The 20,321-nt window shown below is 44.7% G+C and overlaps 9 protein-coding genes across 9 annotated transcripts; 3 read left to right on the forward strand and 6 right to left on the reverse strand.

Moving 5' to 3' along the window:
• On the reverse strand, positions 1 to 1,523 carry BHQ10_004383 (uncharacterized protein; the record flags this gene model as incomplete). The annotated part of the gene is made up of 7 exons (XM_040876742.1): positions 1 to 202; positions 260 to 518; positions 580 to 646; positions 706 to 750; positions 811 to 1,259; positions 1,318 to 1,388; positions 1,447 to 1,523. 7 exons carry the CDS (start codon positions 1,521 to 1,523, stop codon positions 1 to 3), a joined length of 1,170 nt encoding a protein of 389 aa, XP_040732887.1.
• A 533-nt stretch (positions 1,524 to 2,056) lies between these two features.
• BHQ10_004384 (uncharacterized protein) lies at positions 2,057 to 3,517 on the forward strand (the record flags this gene model as incomplete). Its single annotated transcript, XM_040876743.1, has 4 exons — positions 2,057 to 2,066; positions 2,122 to 2,162; positions 2,215 to 2,920; positions 2,982 to 3,517. The coding sequence occupies 4 exons, from the start codon at positions 2,057 to 2,059 to the stop codon at positions 3,515 to 3,517; spliced, it is 1,293 nt and encodes a 430-aa protein (XP_040732888.1).
• A 1,608-nt stretch (positions 3,518 to 5,125) lies between these two features.
• Positions 5,126 to 6,013, forward strand: BHQ10_004385 (uncharacterized protein; the record flags this gene model as incomplete). The annotated part of the gene is made up of 1 exon (XM_040876744.1): positions 5,126 to 6,013. The coding sequence occupies one exon, from the start codon at positions 5,126 to 5,128 to the stop codon at positions 6,011 to 6,013; it is 888 nt and encodes a 295-aa protein (XP_040732889.1).
• A 1,028-nt stretch (positions 6,014 to 7,041) lies between these two features.
• On the forward strand, positions 7,042 to 8,785 carry BHQ10_004386 (uncharacterized protein; the record flags this gene model as incomplete). The annotated part of the gene is made up of 4 exons (XM_040876745.1): positions 7,042 to 7,148; positions 7,220 to 7,683; positions 7,758 to 7,998; positions 8,068 to 8,785. 4 exons carry the CDS (start codon positions 7,042 to 7,044, stop codon positions 8,783 to 8,785), a joined length of 1,530 nt encoding a protein of 509 aa, XP_040732890.1.
• Positions 8,786 to 9,478: 693 nt separating this feature from the next.
• BHQ10_004387 (uncharacterized protein) lies at positions 9,479 to 10,378 on the reverse strand (the record flags this gene model as incomplete). Its single annotated transcript, XM_040876746.1, has 3 exons — positions 9,479 to 9,751; positions 9,822 to 9,973; positions 10,030 to 10,378. 3 exons carry the CDS (start codon positions 10,376 to 10,378, stop codon positions 9,479 to 9,481), a joined length of 774 nt encoding a protein of 257 aa, XP_040732891.1.
• A 657-nt stretch (positions 10,379 to 11,035) lies between these two features.
• BHQ10_004388 (uncharacterized protein) lies at positions 11,036 to 11,764 on the reverse strand (the record flags this gene model as incomplete). The annotated part of the gene is made up of 1 exon (XM_040876747.1): positions 11,036 to 11,764. The coding sequence occupies one exon, from the start codon at positions 11,762 to 11,764 to the stop codon at positions 11,036 to 11,038; it is 729 nt and encodes a 242-aa protein (XP_040732892.1).
• A 1,558-nt stretch (positions 11,765 to 13,322) lies between these two features.
• BHQ10_004389 (uncharacterized protein) lies at positions 13,323 to 13,616 on the reverse strand (the record flags this gene model as incomplete). Its single annotated transcript, XM_040876748.1, has 1 exon — positions 13,323 to 13,616. One exon carries the CDS (start codon positions 13,614 to 13,616, stop codon positions 13,323 to 13,325), a length of 294 nt encoding a protein of 97 aa, XP_040732893.1.
• Positions 13,617 to 14,989: 1,373 nt separating this feature from the next.
• BHQ10_004390 (uncharacterized protein) lies at positions 14,990 to 15,780 on the reverse strand (the record flags this gene model as incomplete). Its single annotated transcript, XM_040876750.1, has 4 exons — positions 14,990 to 15,301; positions 15,355 to 15,479; positions 15,536 to 15,631; positions 15,684 to 15,780. The coding sequence occupies 4 exons, from the start codon at positions 15,778 to 15,780 to the stop codon at positions 14,990 to 14,992; spliced, it is 630 nt and encodes a 209-aa protein (XP_040732894.1).
• A 3,439-nt stretch (positions 15,781 to 19,219) lies between these two features.
• BHQ10_004391 (uncharacterized protein) lies at positions 19,220 to 19,987 on the reverse strand (the record flags this gene model as incomplete). Its single annotated transcript, XM_040876751.1, has 1 exon — positions 19,220 to 19,987. The coding sequence occupies one exon, from the start codon at positions 19,985 to 19,987 to the stop codon at positions 19,220 to 19,222; it is 768 nt and encodes a 255-aa protein (XP_040732895.1).
• Positions 19,988 to 20,321: the final 334 nt, after the last annotated feature.

A 20,321-nucleotide genomic window follows, 5' to 3' on the forward strand; every position in this document is an offset into this window, starting at 1 on the left:
TTACGCATCCGGGGGTTGCGTCACGGTAATTCTGGGATGTGCCCTACGAAGGCGTCGGTAAAGGTACTCGCAACCTCCAAACCCTCCCACGAGGCGTATCGCCTGCAAGGGAAGTCCAGCTACCTTGATTCTTCTGACCTGATTATGCACAAGATTCAGCACGTCTTGCACAGGAGGATCAAAAATTCCTTGAATTTGAGATCTGAGTAGACCGACTTTGTTAGTATGTGTACACTCCGTCCGGGCTTGAATCGCTCACTTGGTCAACTGCAGGTACCCTCCTTCCAACTCAATCTCCGGGTTGTCCATGACTCCAGGGAGAGGAAGTCTCCAACCGATGTAATCGAATTCATCCTCGCATTCTGTTCCAGTGAATTGGACTTTAATTGTGTCTTGCCAGTATCGGAGAGCGTCGTCCCGCGTGCGGTTGGAAAACAGTTCGAAAGCTTCAAAACCGACCAGCTTTTCAAGAAAACGCTCGAACAATTCATCGAGAACCATTGATCCGCACACACCACCTGATTATTTTAAGGACGACTTTAATAAATATCATGAGTGCGATTGGAATCTCACACTCACCGGTTCCCTCAACAACTTCTTCCAAGCTCAGAGGAGACAAGTCACGAACGCGATATGATATGATATCCTATCACCAGATTGAAGTTAGTAGAAAGGATTATAACTCTTAATATAGGAGAACCGTACAACTGTTCCGCCTCCAGCATCGCAGATAACGAATGTGTCATTTCGCTGTGTACCAAGGATAATATCAGTCACTGAATTTTATTGTACGATGAGACGCACACGTACCTTGATCGTATTTGGCTGTATTGCCTGCAACGTATAAAGCGCAGCGGCTTCCGGTTCGGAAAGTAAAGCCAGCTGATGCTCTGGTATACCAGCGCCGATGGCAACTTTAAGGGTGTTGTCTTTTGCCTTGTCCGACCATACTGCCGGTACAGTCAGGACATATTTCCTATCCTTTTCCTTGAAAGCAGGTCCTAAACGACGCTCTAGGATTTCATGAGTGTGCTTAAGGGCTTTCTTCAAGTAGTCGGATGCAATATCAATGGGACTTTTCTTCATCACACGCAGTAATTTGCTGGCTTGCAATGACGGGCTGTAGCGATGGCTTTGCGATTCGTCGAGAAGCAGCTTCACACCGCGGATTGGTTCTGGTGCCAGCGACAGAGCTTGCCAACCCCAAAGAAATCGGCCTTCCAGAAAACCCATGACCGTTGGTATCTTCACACTTGTCCCTAAAAGTAACGTCAGCTATGGAACGACTATGGATCTAATCTGCCCGATCAGACTCACTATTGCCAGAACCCGGCCAGGCGGAGATGACGTGCACATTCTTCTGGTCATCCACAATTGCCCAAGCAACACTGGAAGATGATCGTTAGGTATTCGTATTTTGAGAGGCTAAGCTAGGAGAGTACTAACCCAGTGAAAGTTGTCCCAAAGTCAATGCCTATGACAAGTGACTTCTTCGTGGCTCTTCCTGCCATTTCCGCAGACATATTCTGTTGAGGTTAGCCCGTGAGTAGAAAAACCTTGCCAGTAATACTTTTAAGACGTCATAGCAAGTATTGTAGGTTGGACTTCAGTGAGGTAGTCACTGTGACAGGAAAGTAGAAAGGGAATGACCTGAATGAAGTAGGAAAAAATGTAAGGAGGATGGAAAAGAATTTGAGTTGGATATGAGAGGGGGAGGGTGGAGAGAAAAGTGAGCTGAATTTGCAAGCAGAGTGACAAGAAGGGCTTTGAAGGAGGTGCACGGTTTTGATACAAATGAAAAAAGTCAACAAAAACAAAGAGATTTCTAAAGAATCACCTGACTTTGGTGAGTCTTAAAAACCTTTGAAAAACCCTTTCGTCTCAGTTCTAGCTCGAAGCTTGACAACTCATCCAGTGACCAAGAAACTACAACACCCTCCTAATAGTCAGTCAACATAAATTCCTTGCTCAAGGCCAATACCTCTGCAATCAAAGATTGATACCAACCCCTCTGTACTGGAGATTTTGTTTTCCGATCATCTCGAAACAAGACGATATGTGGCGTGGTAAGATCTGCACAACGAGTGAGTATTTACTTCTAATTGATACTAATTTTGGTAGATTGGCATCCAATGAGTCGACATTTTGAAGCCATGCAACAGGTGTGCCCATTCCATACTCAACAGAATAAGACTAAACCCTGACTGTCTCTAGGAGCTTCAGGCACTGAGACAAGAATGTGAAGTGCTTACGCAACACAACAGCGCGCTGAGACAAGACGTCAACACACTTCTCAGCAAAGAAAGCTGGATGGTAGCTAGGTTTGAAAGATTACGGTCAGAAACAGCAGATTTGCGCCAGACTGCCATTTCAAGCCATGATACACAAAGGGCCAATCCACAGCGGAAGAAACAGGTATCGATCTATGGTGAAATCATTGACTATCTCCAAGTCTTGTCACACGATAAGATACGACTGGGCGAGGCACTCCGACGCGAGAGGGAGCTACGTGCACAAACCGAAGAAGAAGCTTCTGCCGCTGCCGCTCGCCATCAGGAAATAACTTCAGAAATGATGATAAAACTCAATTCCCTACAGATGCGCGGCGAGGCATTGTATGATGACCAGTGTGCTTCAGAATGGCGAAAGCTTCAGCAAGCCCTTGATGTTTGGACAAGGCGCACTTTCATGGATAAATTAGCCATGAGTCATATGACAAAACAAAGTTTGGAGTGGACGAAGGACTTTTACGTGCTACCTGAGGATATATTACAGGACATACATGGAAAGCATGCATATATTCAGGGTACTATTGCAGGAATCATCTTTAAGACTGTTTTCAGTTGTCTCTTTGCTTGCAGTCCTAGTGGACACTCGGAGCGATTGTTAAGTGCGATAGGCAAAGCTCTGAGACGATCTGGTAAGCACTAGTTTGGGATTACGTGATGATTCTATGAACTTAATACTTATATGAAGTATAGGTAGTAGCTACACTTGGGAAACCTGGCGCTCGGCTACAAGCAAAGCTTTGGATGATCCAACTGCCTTCGAGGAGCATCGGCATGATGACTCCTGCAATTCACTTTCGCAGACAATCGATCTTCTGTTCAGCAACTTTTACAGTCAAAACATCGGAAATGACAGAATTCATAGCGGACTGCATCGGATATTTCAGGACTGTCTGGCTTTCAAAAAAAGACTAGAACGACAGGAATCCGACTACGTTATCCGCCAAACTCCTCCCGGAACAGTCTATTCTGCAGCAAAGATGAACAGTTTGAACTACAACGAGGAAGAAGGTAGTACTGTCATGATGAGTATTTGGCCATCGATTTATAAAGTGTCTTTCGACAATGAAGAGCTCCTCATTGAACCCGAGGCCGTCTGGACAAAGAAACCGACTCAAATTGACGAGTCAGGTACGGAGGATCTCTATGACATCGAGAAAGACATCAAGCAAGCAGTGAAGTCTGAAGAAGATGATGACGAGTTAAGTTTGATCATGATTAATTCTTGATCAGAATCCCTGGAAAACGAGTGACGGATGGCAAAAAGTCGAAGAATTTGGCGTTGGTAGAACGGTGAACTTGGGAGATGACAGGATTGTACTGGGTTTTGGAGCAAAATTGAAGCTCAAGATTGATATTTGATAAACTGCATTAATTTAGTCTTTCCTTATACAGTTTAAATCAGAACAAACCAGAAGATACCAGCGTTTTTATCACATAAATAGAAATCACGACATCATGTAATCTACCAAGCCTTGAATTTCAACTTCCCCGTTCGATTGCAGATGGAAGACTCAGTGATAGATAGCGAGTTTCATCGGTCCTTGCTAGATAAGAGAGACACTTTAGCTTGAACATTCATTTGATCCCATGTTGCAGAATTTGAACTGGGCAGCAAAAAAACTCCGTGGACGAATCCACCCATCGTCAGTACAAACGAGGCGACTGCAAGTCGGAACACAAAGTTGGCTTACCCTTGTAACTTATCTCGAGTTTCTACAACAAGACCCTGCAACGTTCTCGCGCCGCCGTCATCACACGGGTTGTAAATTAAGCAAAAGTCGACTGACTTTTCGAGGTGTACATAGACTTCAATTAAGCACCTAAGGGCCGCAGAATGTTCGAGGACTAAAGATCCGTCGGTTCTACTGTTACGATGAGCATTTTGGATTTGTAAAAAGGTACTGAAATGAAATTTCAATAGGCAGATATATACTATGCTCGAGTAGTACTAATTATCTTGAAATAGAGGACGGCCTTGTTTAGTACAGAATTAGTAGCGTAGAATAAATTTATTAAAAGCCAGCAGATAATGGGTACTTGACCTTTTCCATCTAGATCGCCACTAATCATAGGTGGTTTAGAGGCTATTCACAGGCGTTGAAACCTTATCAGCTTGGCATGGACTGGGTTATGCATGGAGTTAGCAACGTCTTTTTGACCCTCCGAGGTCGTAATTCTGCTTGGTTGATGAAGAAAATAACCTTGCGCTAGATAGAAAAGTCTTACTATCGTTTTCTTGATGAAAGTCTTAGCTTCTGCCTGATTCCATCTCAATAGCGATCCGCAACCGGATATAGGTGCGACGAAGAATCCGCCATCGTTAACCGTAGCGCTGAAACATGAATCATCGAGGGATGAATTGCGGGGCAAGGCTATAATAGGCATTGTGATATTGATAACTCAACATACTATGATACATCATATAGATAGCGTCATGAATTTGCGGTATAACATATTGCCGCCTTAAAACCGAGGGGTAGTATACGCAAGGGCGGAGGGTCGGATGGCGATGATTTACCGGGCGGGCTTTACTAACATCCCACTTTAAAGTCCGCAAGAGGCTATCCAGAGGTTTACTCTGGACATCACCTATCAAAGACCAGGATAAACGCATTTGCTAGGATCGAATCGCGCTAGGATGCACGTCAATGCAGTCGAGGTTGACTATAAAAGGGCGTTTGGTCAGGCAGTCTTGGGACAAAATTTCTTTCTCCATCATCCAATAATCTTAATTCCGAACGAAGAAGAATTATACAACGATCATCGATAGACTTATAGTCAATAGCTTGCAATCCAACTATATTCGACCATCTCACATCAACTAACACTCAAAAATGCGTATTTTCGTCACCGGAGCAGCTGGCTTTATTGGCCGCGCTGTCACTCAAGAACTCGTCCAGAACGGCCATACAGTCCTCGGATTAGCACGCAACGAAAAGAATGCCGAGATAATCCGCAGCCTCGGTGCGGAACCTCATCAGGGTGATTTAGAAGACATCGAGAGTCTTCGAAGCGGCGCAAGAGCCGCCGATGCCGTCATCCACTTAGGATTCATTCACGACTTCACGAAATTCGACCACAGCCTGGCTGTTGACCGAGCAAGCATTCAAGCAATGGCCGAAGAACTCGTCGGCAAGCCTTTTATTATCGTTGGTGGCACAATGGGTCTCCCATCAGGCCCGCTTTCGACGGAGGACACCGAGCCTGAAATAGATGGCCATCTTGGTGCACGAAATCATTCTTCGGCTCTGCTTTTGAAACTATCGAAGGAGATTGGCGTTCATGGTATCATCGTTAGACTTGCACCTACTGTGCACGGGAAAGAGGACCAGGGATTCATGACCATGATGGGAGGTCTCTCGAAGAAAGCTGGCGGCAGCTATTATGTCGACGATGGTTCCAACCAGTGGCCCGCTATTCACCGACTAGATGCGGCAGTTCTATTGCGCCTTGCAGTTGAGAAAAATGTCACTGGCGGAATCACCTACATTGCTGCTGCTGAGAATGTCCCCTCAAAGGACTTCATGACGGCAATTGGCAAGAAATTGAGCATCCCGGTTGCAAGCAAGCCACAGGCGGAGGTGAATCAAGCCCTAGGGTTCTTTGGCCCTCTACTCGGCCGCAACAACACTGTTTCAAATGAAAAGACACGAAAGGAGCTTGGATGGGCTCCCACTCAGATTGGATTGGTTGCTGACCTCGAGCAAAACTACTTCTTGTAAATTGCACAATGTATGTAAATAGCAATCTTTGAGAAAGATAAATCTCAATTTATGTTTAATAGGCCACGAATAAATATAGATAGTGTGGAGTTGGCTTCTTGCGGATTAAGCTCGGTATAATTCCGTCGGCAGCGAAAGCCATTTACTTGTGCACGAATCATTGATAACTTCATTGTGGCGCGAAATTAAATGAGACTTTTAAAAGCAAAGCTTAATCGACCACCTTGATCTCATATCTGTTTACATAGCCAACCATTCAATATACCACCAGTCTAACAGCCTAGTGGGACAGAAAAAGACTAAAACGCCGAGCGGCAAGTCTATCGGCTACTTTCCTAATGCGGTAATACAGACTCGGGAGTGTCACCCACTCTTTGGCTTCACAGTTTTTGGCGCAGAGTGGCTTAAGCCTCCATGACACAGTCCCTGCCTCGCTAGATGGGCTGACCATGCTTGGAAAGTTACCCGAGTCAGTCCTTGAGCACAAACAGTTTCCTACATCCCAGCACACTGTTGGTATATCGCGGATGGAAACCCGAAAAAAACCTGAAGTACGCAGGAAACTAGCACCGGCCGAATCCCGGATACAGTTAAATAGCGACATCTAGAGCCAAATCCCCATGGGAAAACCGGGTACGCACATTTTTCTCCATTTTGGGGTACATTTTGGGATATGGAGTAGAAGATCCCTTCAACTGGCCAATCACACCTCACCATTCAACCTATCGGGGAGAAAGGCGATATCAATCATGTGTAGGTTTTATGGCTTKCCCAATATAAGGTTGCGATCTCATGGCACCCATGTGCAAGATTTGGCGTTCGAACTTGGAGATTTCTCTCACGGTACATCTTAACCGGGCTACAGCGACGATAGAAAAGCGATCTTCCTTCCTTTTCTTTCCCACGTCGATTCCCCAGAGTCTGGCTTAATTTGCGGAGTTATAAGAGAAGTCATTGGACTAGCCTTCAAAGAGATTTGCCAAGAACCAATTTAGCAGATCAACAATTCCAAAAACAACGTTCACAAGATGGCGATCAAAATGGAAGGGCAGTTTGCCTGTATCATGATGACCATTACCTGTGGTATTTCATATCTTCTGTATGGCTACGATCAGGGTTTCATGTCTGGCGTTTTGTAAGTTAAAAACAATTTCCTTTTTACTGTTCCATTTAATGCCTTGAAAATCATACTGACTCTCCAATCAGACTTGCCGATAACTTCATTGAAACCATGGGAAATCCATCAACCTCTATGCAAGGTCTTCTATCCAGTCTCTACACCCTTGGCTGCTTCTTCGGTTGCATATTCAGCTTGACATTCAGCGAAAAGCTGGGCCGTAAAAAGCCAATCTTGATCGGAACTGTAGTCATCATCATTGGTGCCGTTATTCAAACTGCCTCCTACTCTCGAGCTCAGTTTATCGTTGGAAGACTTGTGGCTGGCTGCGGAACTGGATTKAACACTTCCGTCATTCCCGTATGGCAAGCCGAGACTCTACCGGCCAAGAAACGTGAGGCTTTTGGATCGTTGCAGTATAGTTTGGTCTGTGGTGGTGCCTCAATTTCTTACTGGTTGTCTTATGCTCTGGCGTATACAACGAACACCTCTTTCCAGTGGCGATTCGGTGTTGCTGCGCAGTTGGTTTTTGCGGTCATTCTTCTCTGTTTTGGTAAGTCAACCAATTCACTCGCTGCATTCAAATTCCTGAAGACAGCGTCGGGGCAAAGACTAATCAGACTGTAGTGCCTCTGATGCCGGAATCACCCAGATGGCTTTTCCTTCACAACAATACCGAGTCAGCAGTCGCGATCCTAATGAAAATGCACGGCACCTCCGACGTCCAGAACGAGGAAGTCCAGAAGGAATTGAAGTTGATCAACCAGGCGATTGAAATTGAGGAGATGAACAACGCTAGCCGATGGCTCGACCTGTTGAAGAACAAACCTGAGACACAGAATTTTCGTCGTCTTATGCTTGGTTGGTGGTATGTCAAATCCTCAATCATTGCGACATCTCAGTCAGTTGGATTTGTAAATCTAATTTATGTTTACAGGCTCATGTTCATGGTTATGTGGTCCGGTGTCTGCAGTATCGGATACTACATCTCCTACCTATTTGAAACATCCGTCGGGCTCAGCCACAACCTCTCTCTTTTATTGTCCGGGTTCAACGGTCTCTGGTACCTGGCGTCCTCATTCCTACCATTTTTCATTATTCGCAAGCTCGGAAAGCGCAACATGCTCATGATTGGCGCCTTTGGTATGTTTGGCTGCTTCTTGACTATGTCCCTCACGATCCGCTCCGGCACCTACGGCGCATCCATCGTCTGCGTCATCGCATTCTTCTTGTATTACACTTTCTTTGCCATCGGATTCCTCGCTATCCCATGGTTATACAGTGCCGAAATATTGCCTCTGCACTTGCGTGCCCGCGGTGCCGCTATCACGACCTCATCAAACTGGATCTGGAATTTCGCTACAGTCATGATGACTCCATCGGTCATGGGCGACTTGGGATGGAAAGGATATCTGATCTTTACTGTGTTCAACGCTTCCTTTGTGCCCGTCATCTACTTTTTTTACCCAGAGACCACGGGTCGACGTCTCGAAGAAATTGATGCAATCTTCTACAAGACCTCGTCCATTGTGGCTTTCTCGGAGTGGTCGAAGAAAGGCCATTTCGAGTCCGATCACTTTGATAATTTGGTTCAGGGCATGCAGAACTCGAAGAAGGGCGTTATGGAAGTTGAATATACCGAGACAACTGCTTGATTGGCCTGAGCAAAAGCAGCGTCATTGGACTGACTGATTGAGGTGATGCTTGGATCTCTTTCGAAGTTGAGACTGAGGATTCTGTGCCCACGGTGATCAGGACTTTGCTTGTATCATCATTCATGTAGCATCGAGGTGAACTAGCAGCCACAGAACAAATAGACTATGCTTAAAAAGACTAGGCCAATCGAAGAAACTTCAGCCAGAATTTGCTTCCCTCTTGCGTGTTAATAGTTACACCTTTATGAATAGCCACAATAGCTGTTCTGTGTTGTATTACCTATTGTATTGCCTGTTATGAGCTGATTCGGCAAACCCAGCAAATCCAGATTCCTCAAGAGAAGCCCGTCGGAAGCTCCTGATTCCCCTTGACCATATAAGTCTGTATGCGCGTGAAGGACTCGTTGTTTTCTTTCTCTTTCCTTCCTTCATGTTATGTTTTCTATTCAAATATGCCCCTATAGTGAGCATTAGGCGGGACCAGCCCGTAACATGTATGTATAAGGCTTMAAGCCATACCGACATCGATGATTATAGACAAGACCGCCCCACCCTACTTACAGAACTAAGCTATTCTTTCTTCCACTGTTTTAGCTATATGTTGACATGGAACTGGTAGATCACTGCAACCAAGAAGTCTCAGCATTGATGTATGCCTACAACACTTTGAAAAGCTCATCATGTCCCAAATACCTATATAGGCCTCGAACCCGAATCCGCCCACGACTTTATGTACAACGCTGCTTGGCTATCTTGGAAAACTCGCAGCTTCTGATAGTTGATACATTGACGCTCAAGACCCCATCCTGAATCATTAGGTTCCACAACCAGGAAATCTCCACATGCCAGACTGAGACGCAAGTATTCAATGCAGTGCTCCACGTGAGATTCCATTTCTGCGTTGTTGGGGTCATCCGCCTGATATCCCACCGTCATGAGCTGCCAGTATCGTCTCCGAATTTTGCTCTATTTAATCAAAGTTAGCTTCTATCTAGAAAGCCTTATTATCTTTGATGGCACGTGGACGTGTACATACTAGACAGTGGACTTGGTGTAGAGTAGAGACATCGTAAAAGTTCGACGGGAGTACTGAGGTGTTGGTGTACGGTAATGGGTACTGCTTTGGAGGCTGCATTCCCTCTCCAAGACCGTATTCTTCTGGATTCCCAATCCAGATTGCGTCGGAATCTGTATTGTGCTGGCGTGAGTAGGCATAAACCAGAAGGACCTCCCTAGCACCTTACCAACTAGTGTTTGCCAATTAAGATCAATCTGCTCAGAGTTTCCAAAGTACCGGGGGTCTGGTTCGAAGACTTTTGGTACTCGTTCTATAACGTCCGCTGGAATGGGTGTGTTGTTTCCATAGACCCAGCATTGGCCCAACTCAGCTGTAAGACCGGCTTCTTTGTAGTTGATGGAAAAGGCCACGGTCAGCCCAATTGCGAGGCCGAATAGAATGAGAATAGATTCCCGAATGATTGTGGCTCTGGAGATGGTGGGTCGTAAGATTTTCTGCAGTCTGATAGAAGCCTCAGAGGATGATTCTTCATCTGAAGACACATTTTCATATTTGTGTCGGTCGTGGAAGTTCATTGTAAAGGAAGATGCTATGACAGAAGACTTCCGCCTTTGAGGGTTATGAGAAGCTGAATTTTTAATTCTTCAAGGTTCGAACGGAGGTTACAAGTCTGTGATTGAGAAAGAGGGGGGACCAGGGAGGCGAGCTTAGCCACCAGGTATGCTGTATGTACGAGTATTAGCATTACACGCCTACCGTAATTATTAAACGTTATCTCTGAACTAGTCAACACCTCCGTAAATTTCTGTAAGCTAAATCTCACGCTGACCCTGCAGCTATGTCAATCGAAAATTCTTCCGTTTATACAACCTTTTCGAATATTTACCGAAGTCGTTCTACTGTATGCGGCCGGTTTTCGGACACTCTTCGGACGCCCAAAAGGAACGAGTAAGAATTTAGATTCAACGAATCTGCACATCTTGCAGGCTGTTATCATGTTCCCTTGAATAGGTGGTCTTATTCTCCGTTGATGCTAGCCTTGCCCGTGAACTGTTAAAAGCGCTTAACGAGGCTGCAGATACCTACAGATTGTGCTCTCTATGAACAACTTGGCCTGACATTATGAAATTGCTATAGAATCTAGATAATATTCCTTGCGTTATGAAATTCCCTCTGATAGCAATAGTATTAAACAACTGCTTAGAAACTCAAGAGCCTTTTATCTGTAGTCTTCACTTCGAAACGTGAGGCGGCATTGCAGCAAACGCAGCTTCATGGTCAGGCGGCCAGTCCTTTGGCATTCCTACATTGACTCTCCGGCACTCAGGATATCTGAGATTTCCAACCACACTAATTGTGTCTGGCGTGATACTCTTCTCCAAAATCACCATCTGGCAGTGGCGGGKATGCGCCCAACTGTCCACATGCGAATCAATGAAACCTCTCTCAGCATACGCCCTATGCATCTGCATCCACATATATGTGCAATGCACGACGTGATATTCCCAATTCACATATGCCACCGTCTCACCCTGGGCCACAATCTCGGGTGCCACAGTTTCATTGCCTGAAGGGCTCACGTAGTAAACCCAAGGTTGACTGGGATGCGCCAGAAAGGCAGTCATCACTTCGGCGTCGTAACATTCTGGCGTTTGCCAGCTAAAAGAGAGGAGGTCAAAGGAGCAGCCGCGTTGTCGTGCTTCCGAGGGACTATTCCCGCAGTTCGTATATTGCGGTTCTGTGAATTGATCGATGGGAGGAAGGTTTGGTAGAGAGTTAGCAAGGAATGAGTGTGTAAAGAGAGAGTAGTAGTTGGCGGTCGCAAGACTGAGTGTGCTTGCAAGCAAGAAAGTCGCACATAGTTTCCAAAATGTAGAGTTTCTCGAGTTGTTCGGAGGTACAGAGTCAGTTGTACTAGCGTAAGACTCTTTATCTTCCTCCATCTCGAAGCCAGATGCCATTTTGAGCCCGCACGAACTTTTCGGCTATGGTCTATTGATGTAGAAAGAAAAAACTTTTAATATCCCCCAAGAGTTGTTCTTTGTATATTTTGGTTTCTTGAATGTCAAGAATATGTGCCGAATACGGCCATGTCGAACCAGGAGTCAACTTCCATTTCACGGTGTTTGAAGGTTGGGCAGGTGATCACCGACTAAGCAACTGTGCAAGTGGTCCATGTTGGAAAACGAGTTCCAAGGTACAGGTATTGAAATTTTGGGGGCAAAAACGCTGATCGTACTCGGGGTCCGATGTGATGATGGTCAAGTCTACTTATCCACCTCCATGTTCCGTATCTAGTACGTTCATTGATAAATGTAACATCCTAATGCATGTACGGAACCCTCAAGCAGGTGGCAAGTCCCAGCTCAGTGTATCCCTGACCTTCACTAGCCGCTTACGAAACCTGGAGAAACCTGGAGAAAGGCGGGCAACCTGTGAAGATGTTTCTTAGAACCTGAGATGATAACGCTAGCTTAGTGTAAGTGGCTGATAGAGCACTGCCCCCACCAGGCCTACGTCAAAAACTTGTTTACCCCTGTACAACAAGGTCATTGCTTATTTAGGGTTTCGTACGGAACGCCCCGCACTTCTTGATTGATTCGCTATAGCGAGGTGAATTTTGAACCATTCATGGATGAGTGATCGTTGCCTACTGGTAATCCAAGGCGCTAGTCTGCTGGTCATTGTTGCGTTCTGCTTGTCGTGGTTGCATTCTGCTATCGATATCGACTACCCCTAAGCTACATTTACATTTGCCGCTGAAGGCGCCAAATGTGGTTCTCATTTTCAAGGCCTTCAATGGAGATGCAATATTGCGGGTAAGATTACACAACTTAACATTTGAAAAGTAACATAAACGCGACACGTGAAGGAAGTTCTAGAAGTCCAGGACGCGTTCCCACAAATGTCATATGACCAGAATGGTACGTGACTAAGTTTCTCCCTGGTTGGGGGATTAGGGAATACTTTTTATTGGAGTTGCCTCTCGTAACGATCATACTGCGTACTGCGGGGTTCGTTCTTCTTTCAACTGTCTCACGAGAGTTAGACGCTCGCCTCCGCAAGTTGCTCGTCATCTCTCATGCAGTCAAGACTTGATTCTCCCACCCACCTCCCTATGTAAATAGGTTCATAGTGCCATTACAATACAAAGACACTTGCCTCCCCCACAGGGACCGCGGATGGGCCTTCTCCGACGTTGCGATCATACGCGTTTACGTCAACCGTTGCCGCCAAACTCCTATGTATACATGCATTGCCTATCTTGACTGAGTGAGATCACCAATAAAAAGCAGGGGTGTATGAATTTCAATATCGAATCATAAAACCTAGACTTATTGAAATTATGTTTAAAGATAGACTATTCCTATAACCAAACCATCCTCGTATTCTCTTCCGAATTCATTGTCTGATATAGAAATTTGCCAATGCGGCGCCTGATAGCGCTCACCCACGCAATTCTTGCCAGTATCGAGAGAATCATATTGTTGCAGCCGGCTGTGACCCTGAACCTCGACTCTAGAGTCCCCACATGTTAGGAGCATCAGTCTCTTCAGTATCGCGCTCCTTTAATCCCCACATGTTAGGAGCATCGGAGCTTTCAGTATCACGCTCCTTCAATCCCCACATATTGGGAGCGTCAGTGTCCTCAACACCACGCTTCAATCCCCACATGTTAGGAGCATCAGTATCATCGACACCGCGCTTCAATCCCCACATGTTGGGAGCATCTTCCTTTGGCTGTTCAACGGGCAAAGCGCTGATGAGAGCAGGAAGGGCGATGGCAAGACCGAGACCGACAAAGAACTTCATTTTGACCTTAACAGGCGTCAGATAAAAGAAGACTTACATGCTACTTCCAGAAGTACACTAAAAGGGCATCGAACTCACGATATTCAGTGTTTGAGCTCAAATGGCTAAGGTGTATTGTTTGATGGTAGTGAAGAGGAATATGAAAGGACTGGATAGCGAGACTGTTCAGTTGGATAAACAGAATCTTGACAGGAGGATGGTCACGCACTTTATAAGTTTTGGATCTGCCACTTCCCTTCAAGGTTTTCTTCAAGCACAAAGTCGAATGACAATGCTGATTTTGGTCAATATTGATTTAGGCCAATAATACATCAATCTGTCATTATCATGCATTGGTGCACTGAGATACAGAAGACCTGCCGTACGGAACTTTCTGCCGCGATAGTCAGCTCCTTCGACATGAAGCTGACCACAAAGAACCCTTGAATAATTGCCAGGTCTTGCATCACCAAAAACTCGCCGAGATACCGCAAGGACCCCGTCTTACGGCCTTTTTCATTCAGGTATTCATTTCCTTATAAAAGGGACTACAACAAACGGGCCTCAATTGGCTGGTAAATGTTTTTATATTGTCATCATTTGCCTATTCTGTATCAATTCAAGACCCAATGCACCCTTACACAGCCGGGTCACAAGATAGTTTCTAATTATGAAAGCGGAGAAGTATCATTAATCTAGGTATCGTTCAAATAATGACCAATAAACTCAATGTATTCAATTTTTCAAGATGTCAGTACCACGCTTGTCACAGAATATACCCATTCTAGTCATGCATTATGGTGGATCGACATTTGTGAGAGAGCGACAGCCTCTTCAGCAACGGAGGATTAGCTAAACGAGGGCACGAAAGAAGATGCCTTTTTAATACGCCATAAAACGTGCATTAGCCTGTTTTCAAAAGACTTTCGGTCTGGTGGCGATCTTCCTCCTTCGATCTGAGCCTATGCAAGCTCTTTATCAGCATGGGAAAGCAAACTAGTTTAGTAGAGTTGCATCTAAATCCCTCAAAATATCAAGTGACAAAAAATTATGACTGAAAAGCTTACTCAGATATTGGAAAAAGATAAGATGTACAGAATGCGTCTTTGATGCACAACTCCGTATCAGGAAGCCATGCATTTTAAATTACGGTGACATGTTTTAGAAGGATTGGTAATCAGCCAGAAGGTCCCTTCGAGACAAATCATGAATGTCGGTTGTGGACTTGCTGTGTATTGCTTAGACGATGACCTGTTTCGTGGTGTTTGTTGATAATATCATTAGGGTGTCTCAAAATATCTGAAATTCTCATACGATGTCATGTAATCTATATCTACAGTTGTATTTTCCATAGATAGAAAAAGCGTAATTACATGTCTGTACCATAATAGCCCTTACTCATCAATATCATAATTATTCTGTTTTGCTGGTGAGTGAGTCAAGATTTCCTCAGGCTTGTATCCCGCGCCGTTCTTCGTCTGCCTATGCTCATATGCCCAAGAGAAAATGAGTTCAAAATTTCGGCACTGATGAGTAGCTCCCATTCCATCCAATACTCCTTGGTGGTTGACACTTTCAAATGTCGCGTCGCCGTTGCACATGATGGCCTGCCGGATATAATTCAAACAATGATCGCGGTGGATTGGTATTTCTTCAGGTGTCAAATCTTTGATTGCGTCGTCGAAATATGCCAATCTCAAGAAATTCTACAAAATATCAGGCCAGAATTGTTTTGAAACGCTGCTGAAGATAGACTTACTAGACAATGAAGTTGATGAAACATGGAAACACCGTATATGAGATTGTTTGGATTTTCCTTGTCCTCCAATGAGGGATGGAGGTCTTTGGTGTATTGTTTCGGGATAGTGACAATTCCATCACCAGCTGTATAACATAATTTCAGTCCTATGTCTCGAGAAAATGAGCATAAAAATACTCACGAGGCTCTAACATTCGCCACATCTCATTTGTCTCATCTGTTGGGGGTCCACCATAGAAATGATGAGGTTGGAAGGTGACACGGCTCGAGAACCTCACTTTACTCTCTTAAAATAGCTTCGTCATAGAATTTGTAGAGCAAGTACTTACGGTCAGGTTCGAAATTATCTTCCTCGCGCACGTCACAACTAAACTTCTTCAACTGCAAGGCAACTCGGTACCAAATCACAATCGAAGCGATGAGCATTATGGAGCTGCAAATCATAGCACATGCTGACGCACTGAACCAATTTGTTTTCTTCTTAATCTTTGGAAGACTATTACGGTTCCCGAGCAGACCATTGTCTTCAAATATGTCCGAAGACTCTCTGGACTCGAGATCGTGAGGCTTCTCGTGTGAAGGGCGGTAATTCTGTGAGTCACTTGACATTGTTCGAATAAATAAATCAAATTCTAGGCAAAAGTAATTGATCGGGTGGGAGAAAAGTAATTAGGACAAGTCTGCGTTAATGAGCAGAGGAAAGAGAGTGGGAGGCTGAAATATGAGGTAGATGTGTATTTGAGGGATGAAAGGTGGATTAGGGCAGCGCTAATGGAGACTTCTGACTAGATAAGACTTGCAGATCGGTGCCCAGAATTTTGCCTCCGTTATCAAGCCGAGTGTACTATAGTACTCTCTGATCTTTTCATTATCTTTCATAAAAACGTCAAGATTGCACTACATACAACATCTAACTGTCCCGTCCATCACTACCGCAAGGTTTTTGAGCGTTTGTACCCAACATGTTTCAATTCAAAATCCCATTCAGGACGAAGAAAATCACCTATCAAGAACTCTCTAGTGACGGAGAGGAAGTTCTTCCCTTACGGTCCTCTCGTCGTGGGCTGACGAGCTATTTGTTCACGCTCTTTCTTGCCTTGGGATGGGCATTTACTCTGGTTCTATATTGGCACTTGAGTATATCTACAAGGCAATCGGTGGGACCAATTCCTTCTGAAATACTAAAGTTAAGACCAAAAACGTTTCGCCATGATGAGCGGTGGTCTGGCATGTCTCTAGAAACGCAAAGAAATTGGAACTCGCAATTTGCAGGTAAGACGCACCTCAAGCACAACTTCTAATGAATATTTGGTAACGTCTGCCATAGGTCATGGGGCTCTCTGGGTTGATGAGCCGGAGAAATATGGTCTTTCGAACGGAATATTAGCTGAATTTGATCACCCACACAAAGACGTTATGGGCGAGCCAAAATTCTTCATTGTATCAAAACTACATGAGGTGCATTGCTTGGTGAGTTTTTTCCTCAATTACAAATTTTTGCTGCTAGATCAAGAATAGTAATTGAGATTTTCGTCGTAAGTCATGGATTCGTTTACACTGGTGGACTGCCGTCACCGGTGCAAACCTTACAGAGCTTGAAAATTCCTTTGGGGGAGGGGTTTTTGCAGTCCACATAGATCACTGCTTTGAGTACCTAAGACAGGCTCTTGCATGTGGAGGCGGGCCTGCAGACATCATACTCGAGGGTGCTAGCCCATTGAGCGCAGCTGGCATAGTGGCTACGAGTGTTTCTGGTTGGGGGCGGCAGCATCACTGTATTGATTTCGAAGCTTTGGCAGCCTTCCAGGTCCAGCAAGAGGCGAGATACAACCTGACGTGGCAAACGATGGGGTAGACGGGAACCCTATCATACTGTACTGTAATTAATGTGCCCAGTTTTCGCTGTTTCTTACTTGGCTCATCACATGGGCATCCCCGGAAATACAACAACGAATATCAAAGCAACACCCCCTCCTAGTGATATGTCATGGCTTCTGGTCAGGTTCTAGTTTAGCGTTGAGGGAATTAGGTACAATGTATGATGATGACCTTGCAGTAGCACTATTACATCCCATCACAGCCGAAAGAAGAAAATAAACATGGTACTTATCTTGCAAGACGTATTAGCAATACGTTATTATGACTCTATGATTAAATAGCAGTAATAGTTAGTGCTTTCGTCTGTTTCTAGTGTCTTTTAAGTAACAAAGGACCCGCTGACACCACCTCGGTTCGACGAACCGGGTGGGAAGGAGCATCTGATTGCGGATACCAGCGATGATTACTACCTAATGACAGACCCTTAAAATTCATTAAGTTAAGATAAGTAAGACATATCATAAAATAAAGACGCCACCATAGGACTAAAACTATACTTCGTATGAACTAAAGTCCAATTTATATTACTCAATATGGTTAGAGTACTTCGTATAGCAAGTCTATACCGCTAGTATGGCTTAGATCGAAGCTAATGTAGGATTTTTATAGCACTTAACACATTCTTGTCAGCTTCTCATTCCCTCCAGTGACCAAAGGCCGTGCGTATTTCGACACGCTGAGTAAGATTCTAGCGTCATGCAACAGCGGTTATCAGCGACTAAACGGATCGAATTGATAGACATTAAGGTTACTTCGTTGAGCTTGTAATACTCTGTCAGTTAAGCAGAGGGAGATTCTGATGATAACGTGTTGTCAAACGTACGAAGGACGACTGCCCATTTCGTGCATCTCATCCGATCTCGGGTTGAAAGAATACACGCGTGGATCCAGGGATGCCCATTGTGACTACTTTTTTTCAAAAAATTGATCGATGACTATAACCTAGGTATATGCTATTGCATAACAGTGTCAAATGCTTTTTCCTACCTATACCATAACTCATATCTGATCTGAACCTTCACGGTTGTTAAAACGTATTTTTGACTTCCTGGTTTCACTTTCATTATGGAAAAGCTTCCCTCAGATCTTGATACCCTTCTTCCAAACCGAGAGGACGGTCAACGGCGAGGAACAACAAAACGTCAAAAAAACCTATATATCATCAGCTTGAGTCTATCCATCGGGATGATCATTATCTTTCAAATCATCACTCTGTACGCTGCTTTCCGAAATACCAGTCCTTCCGCTCCTGCTGGAAATGGTCTCTACAAAGTTTGGAAAGGCTGTGGCATCAACGCCTCTGAAGCCCGCTCCCTGGGTTGCGTCTTTGACGTGATGATGAACGCTTGGACTCGTCAGGAGTGTTACAATAAAGGCCTGTCAGAAGAATACTTAGCGGAGTGGAATTTTCAATTTTTCTACGATGCGGAAGGCACACGGGGGATACCACTGTCAGTCATGCGAAAGGGAGAACATAATTATATGTATTCGACCGAGTATCAGCACCGGGGTCATTGTATCTACACATGGAAGATGCAGGCGCTTGCGCTAGAAGCCCAGGGAAGGGGTGAGGTGAAACAGTGTGACGATGAAACGTTCTCATATCATCATACAATTCATTGCGCCGATATTTTGGCAAACAGCCCCCGAGAACCTCCATATGCAATGGGGTATGGAGATGTAAAATTTTTGAGCTGTGGGCCGTATTTAGAGTGACATTTTTGAATTGATAAGATGGCCCTTTCGTGGTCTGTGAGAAGTTTTGCATGTATATATAACTGATTCAAACATTTCATACCCAGACCTATAGTTCTACCCTTTGCTACTTTTTTAGAAGAGGATAACATCTTGGATAAAAAAATTGTGAATAACCTATTGAAAACTTTTGTCAAATAACTTTGTATGAGAAGTGATCTTCCGGTGAATGAAGAAATGTATAACGCAACGAGAGCTCATAATCTGAATATATCGGCAAGTAATTGATAGATCAACTCCTATCCCATTTCATGACACCCATTCCAAAATACTTTCCCTTTATACCCGTCATGGCCTCTGGGAGCTCGATCCGATCAGGCTCAAACTTGACAAATGTCCAGCCACACTTCTCAAATACCCTCCGACTAGCAAGATTGTGCTCCAGGTAACATCCACACATATGATGAACGTTCATATACGGAACCAGCCACTTCTTGGTGAGAGTGTCGAGGACCGCGGTCATAATGCCGCGCCCGTGTGCTGTAGGGACTAGAGAGACTGCAAAAGTTAGAAGGTTTCCAAGGTTGAGAATGAAGATGAACCAACACCCAATTTCCCATATTATATCCGAATCGCCTGCTTCCAGATTATCGTTGCGAGATTTCATGCTTTCTCTTTCTTTCTCGTCATTGATATAGAGGAAATCACTTCTCCTTAGCACCAAATCCCCAAGCACCGTCTGTTGGCCTGTGTCCTCATCAACCTCTCTAATAACAGTAAAGGGGACTGCACTCGCCCATTTAGCGTTTCCATTTGAAAATTTGGACTCCCTCAGATATTTTAGTACACTCGCAACATCTGCCTCCAGTTCTTTGATTTTGGAATCATGATGCTCTTGCAAGTAGGGAAAAGGTGGCCCGGCGAGGTTCATGTACACAGCTGGGTGGTTTAGCATAGATATCAGGACAGGGGCGTCGGTGGCGCGGTAGATATTTAGGGTGATGGAGTTGTGCGGTGGTGGAAGGCGAAGGCAAGGGGTGTTTTCATTATCGAGTTCCATGTCTGGAGATTGTGAAGCTTTTCTGAAGTAAGCTGAGGGATGAATTGAAATCTTTGTCCTTGAATTCCCTCTTTGACCACTTCTACCCCACCTTGCGCTAGTGTACATATTCACGAGCTAGGACAAAGATAATTATCAGTCAATGTGTCCTTTGTAGTTGGCAACAACGTCGTCTGAGATAATATCTGTTAGCCTGCCGAAGAAAAAAACCTAGGTTCTCATCGGAGGGTTATGGAAGCATCTCACTACGATTGATAGTAGTGGTATGAGTACCGCATGTGCAGGTCAATTCAGCATCATCATCAAGTCCACAGTTCTTGCAACTCGCGCAGAA

This window comes from Talaromyces amestolkiae (genome assembly GCF_001896365.1).
Source record: "Talaromyces amestolkiae strain CIB chromosome Unknown scaffold7.1, whole genome shotgun sequence".
NCBI classification, from domain to species: Eukaryota; Fungi; Ascomycota; class Eurotiomycetes; order Eurotiales; family Trichocomaceae; genus Talaromyces; species Talaromyces amestolkiae.